At 41.7% G+C, this 19,877-nt stretch overlaps 1 protein-coding gene across 1 annotated transcript in view; it reads right to left on the bottom strand.

Moving 5' to 3' along the window:
• Window positions 1-328: 328 nt before the first annotated feature.
• Window positions 329-19,877, bottom strand: part of nnt (nicotinamide nucleotide transhydrogenase) — a 39,770-nt gene continuing 20,221 nt past the window's right edge. The window contains exons 13-22 of the mRNA XM_060890489.1: window positions 18,299-18,444; window positions 16,308-16,503; window positions 15,647-15,880; window positions 14,415-14,575; window positions 12,911-13,090; window positions 10,991-11,150; window positions 7,261-7,342; window positions 4,263-4,381; window positions 4,064-4,179; window positions 329-1,239 (exon numbers count right to left, since the gene is read on the bottom strand). Of these exons, the coding sequence (XP_060746472.1) occupies window positions 1,099-1,239; window positions 4,064-4,179; window positions 4,263-4,381; window positions 7,261-7,342; window positions 10,991-11,150; window positions 12,911-13,090; window positions 14,415-14,575; window positions 15,647-15,880; window positions 16,308-16,503; window positions 18,299-18,444 (1,535 nt within the window). The 3' untranslated portion in view covers window positions 329-1,098. The remainder of the gene's footprint in view (window positions 1,240-4,063; window positions 4,180-4,262; window positions 4,382-7,260; window positions 7,343-10,990; window positions 11,151-12,910; window positions 13,091-14,414; window positions 14,576-15,646; window positions 15,881-16,307; window positions 16,504-18,298; window positions 18,445-19,877) is intronic.

The following is a 19,877-nucleotide window of genomic DNA, read 5'->3' as shown; positions in this document are numbered from 1 at the left end:
AGAGCTTCGGTATTTCTACATAAACACAGCAAAAACTGGAGTGAGAACATCATCTGCATATCATCAAATAGAAACCATCTAGGTTTTTTTCATTTTTTTTTATCCAATTCACTTCCTACATCATGATTGTTTTATTGCTTGTTCTTGTCTTTATTTAGCTGCTGGATTGAAAAGGAAAAGAAAACAAGGCCAGGTGTTACGTGAACTGGTGTAGACACATTTAAGCAGACCTCCTGTCTATACCAGTGGAACAAGCCGGGTGTGTTAATGCTGCTGCCATTACATAAATCATTTGCTTGGAAACGGTCTTCGTTACAGGTGGGATTGATTGGGTTTAATACTGTCGAGAGGTAGGGTCTGTTGTGGACTTCATTATAATGCTCTGTGTTATTAACATCAGTCAAAAAACGCCAAGCAAAAGCCCCGTGTATTGACTTGGCACATGGGGGTCTGAAACAAGACGTGGTACACGAGCCAGCATGAGATTAGACCTGAACATCAACCTGACATTTGTATACTGAATTAACCGGAAGGATAAATCTCACTTAAACAAACAAAAAAAAAAAAATTATCGGGCTATTTCTATTTTTCTAGTATTGATCATTGACTTTTTGATCCTTGGCAATCCACGACTCCTCACTGAGACAAGGGGAAAAAACCCACACACATGCCCTTCAACATCCCAACTTTCACACCTTCAGAAGCAGGCCATTTAAACATTATGCATTATGCATTTAAAAAAAACCTATGGCTTAAAATGATCAATAAACAGATGATGGTTTTAAAAAAAAAAGAAATAAAGAAATCCCTGACAATTTGTGCTTAGCTTCTACTGATGAATTGTTAATGCTTTGGGGTTTTTTTTTACCTTCTAGGTATAAATGAATTAGGCAAAACTGTAAAAACTAAACAAAACCTTCAGACAAGGAGAATGAGAAGAAAAAAAAAAAACACATCGGAGTGTGGTAGGAAGTGGAGCTTTATCGCTTCTACTTTGTCTATGGGGTATTATTTTCAATTTGTACACCCTGTTCCCTTTCCAAAGGGCGCAGCGATTTTTCTTCCCTCTCAGAAGGCCAGTGCTCCGGAGCGTAGCTGTTAACCTTCACGCACTTTAGCAGTCAATGCGTCGCATGTCTTCTTGGCGTCTCCTAAAAGCATACAGGTGTTGGTTTTGTAGAAGATGGGGTTGTCCACGGCCGCGTAGCCTACGCCCAGAGACCTCTTCATCACGATGACCTGGACAGTGAAAAGCACAGATCCAGACAAAAACAAACGTTAGAGAATAAGATGCATGTATTAACAATGTTTGGCAAAAATAAATAAATCAATGTTTCTTGTTTTCTAAATGTAGTCAGTCAGCTGAAATGTGTTTGGTGTTGAGACTATTGCATGGACGTCAGTCTTACCATCAAAACCGCGCATGACTTGACATAGACTTGCCAATGTGGTTTACTTTTTTTTTTTTTTTTACCCCAAATTCAATTCAGTATCATTTTGCTCTCGGGATTCCTTACAGAAAAAAAAAAGTGTCAATACTCTGCTATTAAATAAAAGGTTTTTTACCTTGACACTAATTGTTTGAAGCAAATGTATGAGAATGTGGGCCTGTATGTAAAGAAAGATAAACATTTTATATTAATAAATGTCATGCAAACTAAATCAGGAAGCTTCCCTGATCTCCCAGCATTCTGTGAGGTGGATACATTCGCTTTTTTACCTCAGTGTTTAAGCTTAAAAGTTCGGCTCGAAACGGAAAGCTGGAAGGGATGCGGACGACGACGGGAAATATAATGATCCATGAGGTTTTATTTGAAGTTGAGCAATGCTGGAGATTTGCACTTCCATTACTTAGACACACCAGCGCAAAACTAAAGGCACAAATTTCAGACACCAAACCTGCTTTATCCAAAAAGACAAAAAATGTTTTCCTTTTTTTAAGGTTTGTTTCACTGTAAAGTCTCATTAGCCGAGTCAGTGAAGGCAGCGAACACCATAACACCATTTTACTAAAGCCCTGTACTGCACCTGTACGTACAATGTGTTAGACTTTAGCCTTATTTTTGTACATTAGTGAGCGAAAGAGAAAGCAGATCATGCTTCCAGCGTCTAATGGTTATTTAAGTATCTGCCATTTACAAAATTAAGCGTCATTAGTGTCTCGGGCGCGCAAGCCGAACGGAGAACTTCCTGGGAAAGCGAGCGAGAGCTGTGCTGTGATTGGGAGCATCTGGTTGGGAAGCAGCAAGCCTTTTTTCTGCTAATTGAATAAGTAAAACCAGGAGAGGAGAAGTCCTCACTGCGCTGCTGGTCTCTTTTTGCCGGTGTTGCTCAAGATGCTGAATGATAGTTGGAACGAAAACGACCTCATCTTGTGACGGCGAAACGGGATGCTGCAACCTTTTTAACATCACCGTCCGTCCTGTGGCCGATCGCCAGAGGCAGGGCGATGAAGGATCGGGTTTGGAACAGGGCAGAGCCGAGTTCCACCTGACTGTCATCTCCCTGCAACTTCTACTGCATAAACTCTCAGGATGAACACGCAGCTCTGTTGCTTCTTTATTCAGGCTGCAGCTGTGCTTGCTAATATATGAAGACTCCTTGTAATCTGGGAGCAATCAGAACTCTGGCAGCAGATTCACTGCCTACCAGCCAATAGGATGATCTCAATCATCCGACGAGATCATGTCATTAGAAATGTCACTACAATGTTAGTTTAATTGCCTCTGGAAGAAGCAAGAGACATATACACTATGACAAACTTCAGTTAAACGGTTCATTTTGCCTGGAAGCATTGCTAAATAAACAAGAACTGGGAAGAAATCCATAGTAGCCCTGATGTAAGGCACAACAACCCATATTCGGGTCATTTTCACACCTTTGTTACAGCGGTGTCCGAGCTCATGAGCGGTCTGGACGACTGATCCCTGGCCTCCTCGAAAATGGTGGTTTGTGGCGCGTGTGGTGTGAAAGCCAACCACGTTGTGCGCCACATGCCGAGTAGCGTGATTTGGAGTGTAAAGTAACAAGTTGAAGCATGATGGTGAGATAGAACCGTTATGGTCAGTGAAGGAGACAGAACACCTTACTGATGCATTAAAGCAAAGTTTCTAGGACAGGAGCATTGTAGTTAGGGCAACTGAGGAAAGCGCATCTCCTCCAATCGAGCCCAGAATCAGTCCTGAGTACAAACTCAAGTAAATAGACCAAGCATGAATATGCTTTTGGATAAAGTTCTAGGTGAAATTTTCAAGGCTGAAAATCTGAATTTATTTAAAAGCCACATGATGGGAAAGATCCAGGGCTTCAGATTTTAATTTGACTTACAGAACAAAAATGTAGATCCTGGAGAAAGTACTATACCTCACTGACACGTCACCTCATCCTGAATAGAAAATGTCTGGTTTAATAACCAACCGGGGCATTTACGGCAAGAGCACGTGCGTCTGCGCACATCATTCCTCCTGAGCATTATACAAAGTGGCACGTGGGAAATCAGCCAAGCGCTCCACACAGCAGGAGAACCGCATGAGATTATTTATCCTGAGAGAACTAGAACCTTCGAGATCATACATCAGCTTGTCTTTTAAAGCTGAAGGGTATAAGGAAAAAAATCTGTAATGGTGATGTGATGTTAAGTGGGGTCAATTTATACACTACAGATTACATTTTTTTTTTTTTATAATAAAAAGTAGCATGCAGATTAAGATGTTAGCCTTAAATGCTCTAAGTGGAGCTCTAAAAATCCTAATCCTATACTCTAATTTCATTAGCTGCTGCTAAATATTCATTTCAGTCATCGGCTGATCTCTGGCTGGCTATTGAAAGTTTGCATTCAAAAGAGCTTGACCTTAGTTATCTAAATGATTCCTTTAAAGATTACAAAATTGTTGATAAAACAAATGATGTCTCAATAAAAATTAAGCAAAAATATGATTCTTTTCTTTGAACAGAACCTAATGTTTATAAAAGCATTTAATTAAGCAGCATGTGAGGATTTTACTCGTCTTAATGCTGGGTTAATGTGATGATGTGCTGTAACAAAGCAGTAGTGAAGACTCGCCTGTTTGGACTTCCACACTTCCAGCACTGGCATTCCAGCAATGATGGAGTTGGGGTCTTCCTGTGCAGCTGAGTTCACGGTGTCGTTAGCTCCGATGACCAGCACCAGGTCGGTTTCTGAGCATGAACAGAATGACACATCAGGACAAAATGAAATGTTAAATGCGGTTAAATATGAACAAGGTTTTGCCATACTATACCAGGGAAATCGTGGTTGATCTCATCCATCTCTAGAACAACGTCGTACGGCACGCCGGCTTCGGCCAACAGCACATTCAGCTGCCCGGGCATGCGCCCAGCGACGGGGTGGATGCCGAACCTGCACAGCAAAACAAATTTTTACACACCCGCTGACTCCAAAGGACAGCTGATCACAGGAAACTACAGGGAATTCTTTGACCCGGCCTGAAGTACTGGCACCATGGGTCGCGCACGTCATTGAAGAGGTTAAGAGAGGAGAGGAAATAAGTTGGAGCCAGGTCTATCATTCTAACACAGGCAGTAGTAAAGACACAATGAGGGGAAATGGCTAGAGGAAGAGCATCAGGCCCCCGGGGCTGCTGAGCACCTCGATGACCCGACCCTGCAGTAAAAAACCCAGATGCCGGCCAACAAGACCGGGGCGTGCACACAGGAAGTGGCATGCTCGAGTTTATCTTCACTCAGGACACTTACTGGAAAAGTGGTTCTGTTGGAAAAATGACTGTCATTAACTCATTATGATGTGGGTCACCTGCTGCCTCTGACCAGCATCTCACAGTGAGACCGGCTATTTCTCAACAGGACAAACAAACAACAAACCATGTGTGTATATATTTATATACACACACACACGTGCAAAAGTTCGTAGTCCTTAATCTAAAATGTTTTTTAACAAGTAAAATTTCTGAAGGTCATATAAACTTGACTGTTTACGTGCAACGCTCTTCCCTCCAGGTGGCTTCATGTATATGTTTTTGCTGTATGTCCATTTCATTCAGTTCTAAATGGTTTCCCTATTTACTGAAAGATTTTTGACTGCCGCTTCAGCTCTGCAAACGAATAATACATAATATATTGTATTTAGCTCTTGTGAAAGCTACATTTGGTCTCAGAGATCTAGTTTTCTTTCCTGCTAATTAGCTCTGAGGAGCAAAGCCTCCTCCTGGTGAATCTGAATTTATGTGTGTGTGCCACAATACCTGATATTAAAGCAGAATATTTTTAGTTCATTTTTCTTTATGCTCAGTATGAAGTTAAAGGACCTCCCACACAAATGGCATCGCATTGTCATCTGTCAGCTTTGAGTGAACCAAGTTTGTGTTTGAAGAGATGGAGAAAAGGCTGTGATCAGCTGTGTGAGAGGACAAACATCAAAAGTCTCAGACGTGGGATTCGTCAATCAGCATCCGTGACAAGCTGCAGCTGGAGGGGAGTCGGGGCGGACGTGGACGGTGCAGCATCTAGGCCTGGCTCTGTGATCATGATTACTTCAAGCACGCAAACACATGAGCGTGCACACACGCTCGTGCACACACACACCTGTCGTTGTAAAAACGGAACAAAAGACGTTCCGCTTAATTTTTGCCGTGACTGCTTATGGCTTGGTGAAGACTTGCGATAAGGAAACCTGTGATGTGTAGGCAAACAGAGAGCACCAGCGAGTCGCCACTCTGCCCAGGGCCTTCTCAAAAGGACGACACCAAGAGCAAATTATCTCAGAAAGAAAAAAAATAAACACATAAAAAGCTCAAGGAGGTGGGGAAGTAAAGGAGGGGGGACTCGAACCTAATCTGTCCACTCTTTGGCCACCCATCTCCCCCTGTAATCAACTGCAAATGCACTAATAGGAAGCAGCTGTTGGGCTCCCAGATCAAACGAATGCAGGAAAATTACACAAGCTTCCGGCCGGCCAGCCTGCCTCTCTCTCCACCACTCCACTCCTCCATGCCCGAGTGAAACGGCTGTGCCCGAACCAGGTGGAGGGGGGTTTGCAGGGGAGGGGGAAAAAAAACGGATCGACAGTCATTTAACCATGCTACAAATTGCATTCAGGAGGGGAGACAAACTTCACTGCAGCACAATGTGAGGGCTGTGAAAAATGCAACCCAAACCCCCCCAACCCTGAACTCTCAGCATGACACATCACAGCTTCCCAAAACAGCAAAACGCTGATCGATTCTCAACAACACTGTCTGACCAACACTTCACCCCCCTGTCTGAGCAGAACAGGTTGGCAAGAAACACCAACAGCCTGGAACTGATTAGAGTGTGTGTGTGTGTGTGTGTGTGTGTGCGCACGCGCACGCGCACTATGAGAGCATTTTAAGGAATACTCTTGCACAGAGGAGGCAGTAATTAGCCTCTCTGCATATTAAGAGTGTGGCAAGAACTGTACCGATAAATTCTATCTAATGGGACAGAAGGAAAAAAGCCACAAACATTTCTTTTTCCAACAGGGGATTGAGTTTCAATTATTAATTAGACATTTCCACTTTGAGATTCTGAATTTGATTGGCAACCTCGTGAGAACAATTAACCTGTAACCTGCTTTGCTTTTTAAAATCAAGAGGCAGAAGTTCAGTTGATGTTAATCTCCCCGTTATGTACACAATTATTCGCAAGTCATTGATAACTGGGTCATATTACACTAGACACACACAGATCTGATTATTGGCAACCACGATGAATGTAAACACCAGGTGTCAGTATGAAGTCAGCTCAAAGGTCTTATGCTAGAGCGGTTGAATTCTCTAATCTGATTGGTCACAAGGTATTTCTCCATAAATCCAGAGCAAAATTCCTCAAGGATTGTGTCGAGATTTTCTGGGTTTCAGTGTGATGCCCTGAATGTAAACACCCATGGAACTAGAGGCCTTAATTACAAAAGATTAGATTTGATTAGTCCACCAGGAGAGAGAGAGAACTAATCAATAGGAGGCAACTCAAAACAAATCTAGAAATGCCTTCTGCTCTCCTATTGGTCTGCATGGGTGAGGACTGACAGGCTTGGAGGAGAGCACTAACTGCTCAGAATTAGCCATCAAAGCTCCAATGGACAAGGCAAAGATGAAGGCTCTCGGTCTCTACCAACACAACAGGCCAATCATGCTCCTTCAGGCATCTTCAAACAAAAAATCTGAGTTAAGTGGTAGTGGTGTGTGTGTGTGCTTTATAATAGTCATGTATTAATGCTGTAGTGCATGTGTGTGTATTTACCTGACTGTCTTGCCCTGTTCAGCCAGAGACTTGACAAGATCAGCAATGGGATACTGCGCTTTAGCTGCACACAGACCATAACCTGCAAAAGAGCAGACAATTAATCATTAATCCAGTGTGTCTTTCTCTTGGATTGGTACTGTAACACTGTACAGAAATACTCCTTCAAAATAACAAGCGGCAGAAAAACAGCAACATGACAAATGCATCAAAGTGATGATTCACTTTATCTAATGATAAACAGCAGTGGGACTCATTCATTTATAAATAAAAAAGTAAATGGGGGGAAAAAAACACCACTTCATCACTTCAGGACATGTGGTGACTGGAAATGAATATATAGCTGTGATGAGAGGAACTCTTTATACCCCCTAATCACTGATGACAGCACAGTGTTTTAATCCTTACTTGCAACATGGCACTTCTGAAACAACTTGTACATAAACCCTAGAAGTTTCTTTAGGAGTTGTTCATATAATATTATGTACAGTTTCAAATTTGGTGATTTGATCGACTGTAAACACTGGATGTGACAGTCTAGAGAGATGAAGGTATTGAACCTCTAATCAGAAGGTCATGAATCCCAGCAAGCTGCCACTGCTTGTCCTCTGAGCAAGGCCCTTTACCCTTAATTGCTCAGAGGTATAAAATCAGGTTTTATATGTAAAAAAACAGGGACGTCTGCCAAAAGCCGTAAATGTAATAACACTTGTGGTCACTTGGCATCTCAGGGATAAATCACCTAAGGGTTAACAGGTCAGACATCCCATTTAAAAATCTAATTTCCAGCCAGAATTGAAAACACTTAAAATGAAAGCCACTTTGTTAAGTAATGTCTCTGCTGGTGTAAGCTGTAGATAAGAGAGAGCTTCATTCTGTGAAGCATGCACTTGGTCACTCAGTGATGTTCAGTACAGCCATCTCCACCCCTACAAAAGAGCCTTTAAATCCACAGAAAATCAGGACTATGGCAGAGGAAGGAAAACTTTTCCGGGAATTAAAACACCCTTTAACATGGAAAAGCAACTAACGTTCCCACAATATTCCTGTGCTGGAAACTCATCAGAAAAGGTAATAAATAAATAAATCAATCAATCAATAAATCAATCACAACCAAGATAATGATCTGAAATCTTGAGAAAAAAAAAAAAAAAAGACTAAATAACAGAAACTCCAGACATGTCCAGGCCTGACAGTGACCAGGTCGTGAGTGATTTAAAAGCCTTATGTTATAGTGTGCCAGAACTTTCAGCTCACCTCCAAATGTTCCGTACATTCAGATTCTTGCTTATAAATAATGTTTTCCGTCCTGAAATTTTTTACAACTCCAAGCAATCATACCTTCAAATTCTCACAGCGTGATTGGCACTGCACTAGAATGACCTTAGCTCCGATGCAAAAAATCTTTCTTAATAGTTCCAAAACCAACGTGGCCGACGTTCCCGTCCATATTAAGACCAGAGTTAACCACCAAAAGACATTTAAAAACACGCATCAAAAGAGAAACAGATATGTTGTGAAATTGTTTTAGTTTTTGTTGACATCATCTGTATTCATCCACGATAGTACCAGAGTTCGCTAATTTGAACCCCGTGTTTATTTGTACCCGTGAGGAGGTGTAAGGGCGAGGCACAGAAAGAACAAGATGTTAAAAAAATTGCCGGGTCGAACATATAATGTGGAAATAATTAACAGTTTGACAAAACACACTGCAACCTGCTGTCCACTAAAAAGGAAAGGGAATGAATCATTCAAAGCCTCAGTGATGTTGGATAGGATTTGACGGAGCAGTCACAACAGCAGCCAAACCCTCAGCTTTAAAACAGCGTGCTGCATGTCAACAATCCCCCTGTGATCCTAATGATTTTCTAACTTTTTCATAACTTTCTTTTTTTTAAAAACAGACATTTCTCCTAAGGAAAATGATCACGGCCAGAAAAATCCGGTGTTAAACCTTAAAAAAGGCCTAAATGTTTTTGCAGGTGTCAATCAGCCAAAGTGACTGCGACTGTTCCAATTATAAGAAATGTGAAAATCCAAACATGGATGTGGCACTTTCACAAAACCAGACCTGAGAGAGAGAGAGAGAGAGAGAGAGAGAGAGAGAGAGAGAGAGAGCGAGGAAAAAAAAAAAGACAGAAAGTCTAGACAAAAACATTAGAAATAGAGCAAAGAAGGAAAAACAGATGATTAGGGGTAAAAATAGAACCAAAAAGATTGAACATAAAAGAAACAAAAAAGAAAGTAACAAAATGAGAGAAACAGAAAGTAAGGCTGAGAGAAAAAAAACAGAGAAAGAAGGGACTGTAGTAAAGATGCAGGAGAAACTGATGAACTGAGAACAAGACAGTACAGTAGTATAGGAGGGAATAGTGGGGTCAGCACACGGGGGTGCAGGTTGTTTGCTTAAAAAAATAAAATAAAATAAAAAGTGGCGTGTCTGTTGTGCTTGGCCGAGCAGCCCGGGTTACTTTAGACACCAGCCTGCCTCATCATCATCTAAGCCTTCACCCTGATACCCCATGCCCTGCTGTCAGACCATAAAACCCAACTGTAAAACAGTCTGCCGAGAAAAATAAAGCAGCAAGTAACACAGACGGCTTTGGGGGCCTATTTTGGTGGTGGTGGGACACAGTGAGACACGCCGGAAACTGAGAGGTGTTTAAACAAACAGGCAGATGACACACTGGTTTAGTCAAAACATGATAGTGTTGTAAAAGTGTTGATGTCTGTAAGACATATAATGCCCCTTTTCCACCGAGGCAGTTTGAGTGCTGGTTCGGAGCCAGAGCCTAATTTAGAACCAGTTCTTTCTGTTTCGACAGCCAAAGCACCGGCTCTGAACCAGGAAAAGTGGTTCTTAAGTAGCACCAAAACGTTGCTGGTCTAAACTTAAGAACCGCTTGTGTCAGGGGCTGTGGGCGGGGCTACTGTTAGCGCATTTGTTAATGTACCTTAAGTAGACTAATGTTTAATACACTTTTACTTTACCGCGATATGATACATTATCAGCACAAATGATAGTAGGTAACTACATGCTAAGGCTAACTTTTGTCTGTGTTAATGATAAAATAATGTTATTTACTTTCTCGATTACAACCTCCGTTTATACAGATTACATGGAGCTGCACATACACGTTGGATTCGCTGTGTTTGGATGTTAATGTAGGTTCACAAATCCATGAGCATTAACAGTAAAGCAACATCCGCCATTGTTGATGTGTTTGTCGCTGCTGCGCTAACGTTGCTGGCACACGTGACACGTATACAGTGACGTCAGACTCGGCTCTTTGATGGCTCTCTAAGCGGTGGAAAGACAAACCGGTTCTTAAAAGGTTCGCCAGTGGAACCAACTTTGAACCAGCACCAATGCTAGCTCTGAACCAGCACCCGGGTCTTTTTGGTGGAAAAGGGGCATAACAGTCTCAGAGACTTCCTGCTTTTTTCACTGTACATTCAGAAAGAACCAAGAACCATCCCAGACTGAAACCATGGATCTTTAGGGTCAAAGGTTTAGGTTTGTTTTGTTTCCACTCAGGTGCTGCAGTGACAATGACACCAATGAAACATTACGGCACAAAAAAAAAATCACCACAATTAGTAAGTGTGGTGCTAAGTTTTTATAGAATGCCAGCGTTTCCATTAAAACAAAATCCCATCTGTGAATGAGCAGCATGTAAAGCCCTCACTTCTGGGAACAGTTGCCCCCCTTCCATGTCCCTGCAGTCACCTGGGACGATGATAATGTTCTGCGCCTCCTTGATCATCTCCACAGTCTGATCTATATTGACCTCGGTGTGGGTGCCCGTGATCTCCATGGGTTTACCAGTGCCGGTGGAGGAGGTTCCATAGCCACCGAGGATGACGTTGGCCAGTGAGCGGTTCATAGCCTATGCAAGAGAACACAGAGGTGAATGAAGCATATGTGACAGGTTTACAGTAATTCAAGTGTCAAAGCTGCTACACATGCACAGCACATGTAAGCACCTGTTACAGGTGTAAGTGCATTTCTTCGTGGAAAATTATTTAAAAAAAAAAAAGTTTAAAAGTTTTTTTTAAGCCAGACTGATATCAGATATTGACACTTACACGTCTGCCCTGCGGACAGGTTTATGCTGAACACATCATTTTGGCGGCACATAATACACATGACACATGCACATAACACAGGACACCAACTACAAAGGGAGCAGCGTTGCCAACAATAAAATCACAGCAGGCAGAAACAGTGTTGAAGTAGTATAGTCCTGCTTGTTACTAATTTGTGTTAGTTCTTCATACAAGTAAAACCTCTTTCACAGACCGACTTACATTTTTTTCCGCATCTTTATACAACTGACAAATGAGGGTTAATTGGCCAAATAGTGGCAGATTGGTGAACCTGGGATTCGAACTCATAACCTACGCCTTGTCTGAAACATGGCCAAACAAAAGCCAAAATCATGGTCATGTCAGCACCTAGCAGAAGCATTTATAAATAAATAAATCCTTAAAACCAGTATTATGTCAGCAAACGTGATGTGTATATAACTTAAAAGCCTAAATTTCTGTTTATTTAAAAATTGTATTAAATGTAAAGAAATTAGAGTATTTTATAAATATGTTATTGTATTGTATAAATTGTGACAGACTCTGTATGATAGAAGAAAAAAAAATACAAAATGCTGCTGCCACATAACATTCGATTTTATCATCAAGTATTGTGTCCTAAAAGAAGCTTCTATAACGTCACATGGTTTTGATCCGATTTACTGTGAGAACGTCAGACGTTGACGTGGCAAGAAACCTTTGATTCATTCTCGTACATTTCCTTACGTTAACAAATAATTCAAGTCGAGTACACAGGCTTGGAATCGTTAAAAATAAATAAATAAATTCAGTATCATCTTGATCGAGTTACTTAGTATTGGATCTGGGCTCTCCAACACACATGCATCAATATCGGACTTTAAAAGAAGACAGAAGCTTATGACACAGAGACAGACACACACACAAAAGATGACTAGGCACATGGTTAAAAGAAAAGAAAAACAGAATAGTATCAGTCACTATGCCCTGAAGCACTAGGCTGAGGTAAGCCCTGCTCCATGAGGTCACAATGAGGTAAAAGAAGAGCCCCAGTTCTACCAGGTCTTTCTCTTGAAAACCTATTTGCCCCAAACATAATGTAATGTAGCAACTAGCCAGAAAAAAAAGGCAAAAAAAATAAAATAAAAAGAACTGAAGTAATAGTGGCTATAAAAACAGAAACAGTAGTTATACATTTCTAAAATATAAGTGTGTAATCTATTTCTAGATTTTATTCACTATACGGATGAAAGAATGCTCACAAACAAGTGGGCGGCGCTAGAAACTACAAATTACTGATTGGTCAAACAACAATGATGGAGTTGTCCTGAATCTAGCCTGTTTCATCTAACCCTTTCTTATCTAATCTTTTCTCTAGTGGCTTTAGGACTAAATCATAAAACTAAGATTTCTGAGATTGAAGTATTGCCCCGCCTTTAAAACAGACCTGCTCCATTTCCCACTGTTTAAGGAACTTGTGTAAACTTGTTTACTGTGAACAAGATGCATGGCAGAACTTTTGGTTTTCATGGTTGATTAAAATCCAGGGAGCGTGAAATATTAAGTGGGTTTGGGCTCTTACCACACACATGATGTAGGACAGGATGGCTCCAGATGAGCCGATCAGAGCTCCAACGATGGTGAGCAGGTTGTTGTTGAGCAGGAAGCCCTCAGCACACAGAGCCCAGCCTGAGTAGCTATTCAGCACGGTGATGACCACAGGCATGTCTGCTCCACCGATGGCTGCAGTTAGAGTCACCCCCTACACACACACACACAAAACACAACTAGAGCACAAAGACAAAAACTAGAAGCAATTCAGAAGACTTCAGCTTGACACAAATTACTGAGTGAACTGGTTGTTGTGATGGAGTGGCTTAATATTAGCTACCTGAGGTTGATCATTTTCCATTTAAGAGCATGCCCTGAAATGTCTTATTCCCCTATAACCTTTCCAACACATTATTATGCATTATTAATTATATACCCGTTTTTGTTACGATTCACAAGTGGATTGAGAAAGAAAAGAAAAAAGTCACAGGCTTTTACTCATCCGTCCTGAAGACTTTGCAGTGTATGGAAAGTTTAAAATCACTACTTTCTGTAAAAGGTTGTTAAGTAGTTACAGGTTTATACTAATGCTGTTTTTCTAATACGTTTCCGTTTCTCTAGTAATGTGTGATAAGACTATTTTCAGAGCTTCTAACCAGATTCAAGAAGTCGGCAGCTCTGTACTGATGAACTCTTATTTACAGTTTCATTCTGCTGTGGTATAAAAGAAAAATTATTGGTCTACGGTGTGAAAGGGTATGTTACAAAAGACCAGGAAACACCTGAACCTGAACAAAAATACATAGTATTCATCATGGCACGCATTTTGCAGTGTACCTCACCTAGACATCTTTATCATATTCATTTCCAAAAATAGCCTTCATCAAAAACAAATCTCAGACATTTCCACTTTATACCAGTCAAAAAACAAATAAAAATGCGTGACTATTCTATATACCAGCACATTATTATATTTGCAAATGGTAAAGAGCCAAACTTTAAATTCTTTAACCAGAATCTTGAACCTCTCGAAGCTCTCCCATGAAATCTCATTATTAACGCTTTACCCTGAAACAGTCATGGTTTTACAGCAAGACTCAGGTAACACTACATGCAAAGAGCATCAAAAAGTCTAGACAGAGGCCAAGAGTAAATATTACTGTGATCCAAACAATATCTGAGACAAAGCCTGGCCTATTACACATCAGCTGTTAAGCAAATGTTAATACTTGTTCACACAATAATAATAATTTAATTCTTTTGAATGAGCAGCAATCAAAAATAATTTCAGTTACAATTTTTTGCTTGTCCCTATCTTCACCTCCGGTACTAACGTGTATATGTACGTGGATATTATGCTCCGATTTACACACACACACACACACACACACCCCCACCCACCCACCCACACACACCCACCCACCCACACCCTTTACGACATTGTTTATGATGTTTAAGTGATTTAAGCCATCTGAGGCTCTTTAACTCAATAAATTATCTTTAACAGTTATCAGCCCAAAAGCACTGAATCTCACCATGATGGCCGAAAGGGCAGAAACCGAGCCGAGGCAGGTGAGGCCCATGGTGTAGCTGGGGTCCAGCATGTAGGGCACAATGCCTCCCACACTGGCAGCCATGAGGCAGGCGTTCAAAGCGTGACGGCCTGGGAGCATGAGCGGGGCAGAGTTCAGGAGACCTGCAGGGCAAGGAAACGAGATGACGCTTTAGAGATAAAGTAAAGTTTAACATAAGAGCTTTAAACTAAACCAGCTTTCTGGATATTCCACTACATCTATGGGCAAGGAGTTTGAGTCAAACAAAATGAAGCCATAAGGGTTCCGAATGCCCCAATACACACATTTCTGTACATTCCCTGTTCCTGAATTGAACAGTGTTGGAAAACTAGCCAAACCATATGAGGCTATCTAAGGTACTTAACTGATCAACCAATGGATTAGAACAATCTAGCTACGGTGGATCATACGGTCCATAATCGGCCTTATCGTGTTTGTTTACTTCTGGACTTGTCGGGTTTGTGTTGCAGATGGACTGGAATCTTATTCAGCGTACTCTTTGAATAGCCGCTGAGAAAAGAAAAAAGGCCCTGACCGAACTGAAAAGTGCACACAAGCATAAAAATGGGAATTGTAATCTTCTGCATCAGCAGAGACCTCCAGGTTCCAGCACGCCAGTGGAGGAGTGGGAAAGCTCCTGGAGATAATGTGTTCCAGCTTTTGGGGAGGTGGGGGGACAAGTGGAAAATGACTGAGGGGTGGAGGGGCTAAATTAGTGCCGAATTTGGAGAGGTTCCGCCTGGCCAAGCTTTAAACACAGGGCATGTGTGGCACTGCTGGGGCAGGCAGTCAACAAACGTCACGCCGACGACTTCAGGACCTTCAAGCAACACCGCTGGAGGGATTTTGCATGACAGGCATCAGTCAGAAACAATTTGCAGTCTATTAAAACTTATTGATTTGGGTCTCCAAAATTTCCTAAGTTTGTCTGGAAATTTGCAATCAAGTCTATGCCTAGGTTCTTAATCTTAGGCTTCTTTTTACTTATTTCCCGTCCTGAAATAGGCTCCACCCCCAGCCGACCAACATAAAGCCGATTCTGCTCTGACAAGAAACTGGTTGAAACTTGCATGTCTGAATCCCTCGCTGACAACAGAGGCCACAAAAATAATCAATATGTATTTTCAAACGTTCCAGATCGCAAAAGTGTAAAATGGTATGAAATGTGTTGGGGGAGGAACAGGAACATTCACCTTGCAGTTTGCCGTATGCAACTAGGGAACCGCTGAAGGTGACACCACCTATGTATGTGCCCAGGTATGCAATAATCTTGGTGAGGTTGGCGGCAGGGTCTGTGGCGAAGTGCGGATACTCCACCATGTACTCCGCCACGCAGGTGAGCACGGCGGCCAAACCGACCAGACTGTGGAAAGCAGCCACCAACTGAGGCAGATCTGAAATCTGGATCTTCTTTGCGATAGTCAAACCTGTAAGGGTGGGAAAAAACAAAAATAATTGTTTTTTTATTTAGCTCTGCTGGGAAAAACAGCCATGATATTGAGAAGTTTATGTGTGTGTGTGTATGTGTGTGTGTGTGTCTGTAAGGCTGGCAAAGACCTGGAGGTTTAAATTAGCATCTGGAACCACACAAGCGCTGCGCAGGACAGCTTCAACTCCTTTCCAGCAGGTTTCCAGGAATAATTAGCAATTTAGATTAGATGTGACTGGCTACAAAGACACCGCCGCAATGCCGCGTGTGACTCATGACCTGATGACCATTACCTGAGCTTACAAGCAGCTCGCTGACTCACCCGTTTACACACTGGTACACACTTATTTGGTGTTGGGAGACTTCAAAGAAATGTGTGATCCATGTTCACACACACACACACACACAGAGAAAATTATGCTCACCAGCAGTGCCACCCACAGCCATGGCAGCGCTCATCTGGCCCAGGAGCTCTGGGGATGGCTTCAAAACGCCCAGAGTTGCTGCGATGCCACCTGCCACTCCAATCATACCCAGGGCGTTACCCAGGCGTGCTGTGGATTGAGTGGACAGACCTCCCAATGCACCAACACAGCACAAACCAGAGCCCAGGTACATCATCTGAGCAAAAAAGTAAAACAGCTCCGTTATAAACAGCTGGATGGATGTCAACATGTATTCTTGCAGTTATAAAAATTACAGTTATAAAAAAAAGTACTCAACCAGGTGTGTTTATAAACCCAAATTAACTTACATATTATGCCGTGAAAAGCAGCAGGATTCGTTTTAAAGTTCTAAACATCTATATAAATAAGTGGTTTGTTCGCCTATATATTTATTTATTTATATTGCTTATAAGTTTGCATAACTTGGAAGAATATGCAAGATGCGTACTATTTATTTTTAAGGAAAACAGTGAGAAGGCAAAACAAATGTATTTTTTTTCCAAACAAAATGTGTTGAATTATCAAACAAAACATAACAAAAAAAAACCCTGTTCAAAATTTTGCATACCTTTAGTTCTTAATATCATATATTGCCCCCTTTAGCATCATAGCTGCCCATTCTTTTTATCAGATTGTCTCCAGTTCCTGTAAATGTTTTGGTTGTCTTACACAAACTGCATGTTTGAGATCTCCCAAAGTGGCTCAATAATATTGAGGTCAGGAGTCTGTTATGGCCTCCAGAACCTTCACCTTTATCTCTGTAGCCATTGGAGCACCAAACTTGCCTTGTGCTTTAGATCATTGTCATGTTGGAATGTCCAAGAGCGTCCATGCACAGCTTTTGATAATATGCTGCCATCAATCAATATCTTGCCATCAATTTTTACTAACTTCCCTGTGTTACTGGAGCTCACACAGCCCCCAAATCATAAGAGATCCACCACCATGATTTACTCTGGGGATGGTGTACCTTTCAACATAGGCCTTGTTGATTCCTCACCAAACATAGCGTTTATGGTTCAAGTTCAATTTAGGTCTCATCACTACAAATGACTCTGCTCCAGAAGCTGTGAGGCTTGTCTAGGTGCTGTCTGGTGTACTAAAGGTGGGTCATTTTATGGCATGGCCGCAGTTTATGCTTTCTCCTGGCGACTCGCAGGTCAATGTGTTCAAGTACCACCTTATTGTGCTCCATGAAACACCACCATTTTATGTTATTTGTGGGATTTTCTTTGCATCCCGAACAATTCTTCTCACAGTAGTTCTTCTCCTGCTTTATAAAGTTCCACTACCGTATTACGCAGGTCCATTGGCAGTTCTTTTGTCTTCCCCATGGTGCAGTATCCAGCCAATTCAGTGCATCACCTCATGAGCTGAGAAACTCACTGGTTATTTATACACAGACACTAATTACAGGCTTGGTAACTTCCCTTTAATAGCCATTTAAACCTCAAGTGTGTCAACCTGTGTGTTTATAATGTGGCCAAACATTCAAGGATATGTAACCTTTTGATCAGGGTTGTTTAGATGATTTCAGTCATCATTAGGTTTTAAAAAGGAGTCAAACAACTATGTGATAATTAATGACCATGTGAACACTATCCTTAAATAATAACTTATGAATAATAATGCAGGGTATGCAAACTTTTGATATACACACATGCCAGTGTGTGCCCATATATATGGTGACTGACCAGGATAAAGCACTAAATGAAAGTGACAGATGAATAAGATCATTCAATACAACCTAACAGATATAAAATATCTAAAAGAAATGGGCAGAAACACAGACAGACAGACTAATAGCTAAATATTGGGGTGGATAAATAAATAAAATAAACAGATGCACTTGAAAATCCATACAACATACACTCTATGTAGTTTTAGCCACAGAGAAAAGCAAAGGCTTAAAATTGTGGCTGTCCTGCCATATTTAAACCTTTAATGTTCTGCCATGCAGCTAATCTGACCTGCTCTATGTTGTAGCCGCTGTGCAAAGCTGCTCCATAGCCTCCCACGAAGACGCCAGCCGGGAGCAGGTACAGGTAGTTATACTCTGGGGGGTCTGTGGGCCGCTTGAACATATCCAACATCCGCTGAGTGACCAGGAAACCACCTGCGAGGAAGTACACAGACACACAGACAGACCCACACAAATAGTCAGACAGATTTCAGCGTATGGTGTAAAGCAAGGTGACGCTCACGTTGTTCAGCTCCTTGCGCTGGTGTAAAAATCTCATTAATGAAGCTGGATTGGTGCGACCCTCACACTTTGATCAAGAAATTCTGAACTGAGTGAATTTTGCATTAAAAGGATTTGGGGAGCTTCACCAGTTCAGGGTAAATAGATTTGTATGTTTTTGTAAAAAAAAAAATCCAAAAAAAAAAAAAAAAAACCTGTGAACTAATTTACTCAGGAAGGCTTTTGCTATTCAAATGAAAGCCTTGTTAACATATACACCCACATCACAAGAGTCTGTGATCACGGCGGTCATTAATGAAGCAGGTACGGCAATAAATTCCAAGCCTTTTTACTGAAAGTGAATTGGAGAGGGCATTGTTGTTTTTTCCCTTTGCGAGCACTTGTAACAATAAAAATTTAGGAGCGGAGGGGAAAAAGGGGGAGCGAAAAAATGTTTGCATTTCTTGCCCTGATGGTTTATGGCTTGTGGCTTTGACTGTGGAATGAAACGCTGTGTAAAGTATGAAAGCTGTGGGGGGAAAAAAAAAAAAAAATCCACCTTTAAACTGAAATTAAACACCTGCATTTAGACAAAATAAATATGAAAATTCAGACACTTTATGTGAGCTGGAACATAAACAGGACAGACATCAGACGGAGTAATAAGCCGTTATGGCTAAGTCTGACAAAGCACACAGGGAAATGGACGGTAAAATTTCCTTTAAATCAAGTCCCATGTCGGTCGTTACCAGACGAATGCGCAGGGTCCAGAGTGGGAATCCATATTGGATTAAGTATTTGGCATGCTCTGGCTCCCCGCCGATTTTTGAAAGGATTCTGCGAGTGATTTACGACAAGGCCGCCCCTCTTTGAAGCACAGACATAGCCTCTCACATTTCCTGCATCAGGTGTGAGCTCGGGCCTAATCCTCCCACCACACACCCCCTACCCCCTCCTCACAACTGCAGGCAGTGGAAGTGGCAGCTCGTCTAATGAACGTCAGGTTCAGGTCAGTCAGAGGTCAGAGCTCAGGGGGCAGGCCAGCACACGGCAGTAACCAATCAGACCTACTGCTTCCTAAAACACACAGCTGAACCCCAGTCAGATTCCACAGAAGATCTGTACTCGAAGCTTGATTTTCTTCATCCTTTATAAGCACGACTGAATTCCGGATTCTGCTTGGTTTAAATAAACGTGCACATTCTAAGATGGGCTCGTCTCTAAAGCAACAAGCGCGAAGACCTAACGGCAAGAGGTTTGACAGGGACGGCAATGGCATCAACACGTCCAACCTGTTTCAGACATCCGACCTTGCTGTGACCTTCAGGCTGTTTGGGTTTTTCAGTCACAATGATGAGTCCATATCA

The sequence above is a fragment of the Tachysurus vachellii genome, chromosome 17 (genome assembly GCF_030014155.1).
Source record: "Tachysurus vachellii isolate PV-2020 chromosome 17, HZAU_Pvac_v1, whole genome shotgun sequence".
Taxonomy (NCBI): Eukaryota; Metazoa; Chordata; class Actinopteri; order Siluriformes; family Bagridae; genus Tachysurus; species Tachysurus vachellii.
This window is presented reverse-complemented; position numbering and strand designations above follow the sequence as displayed.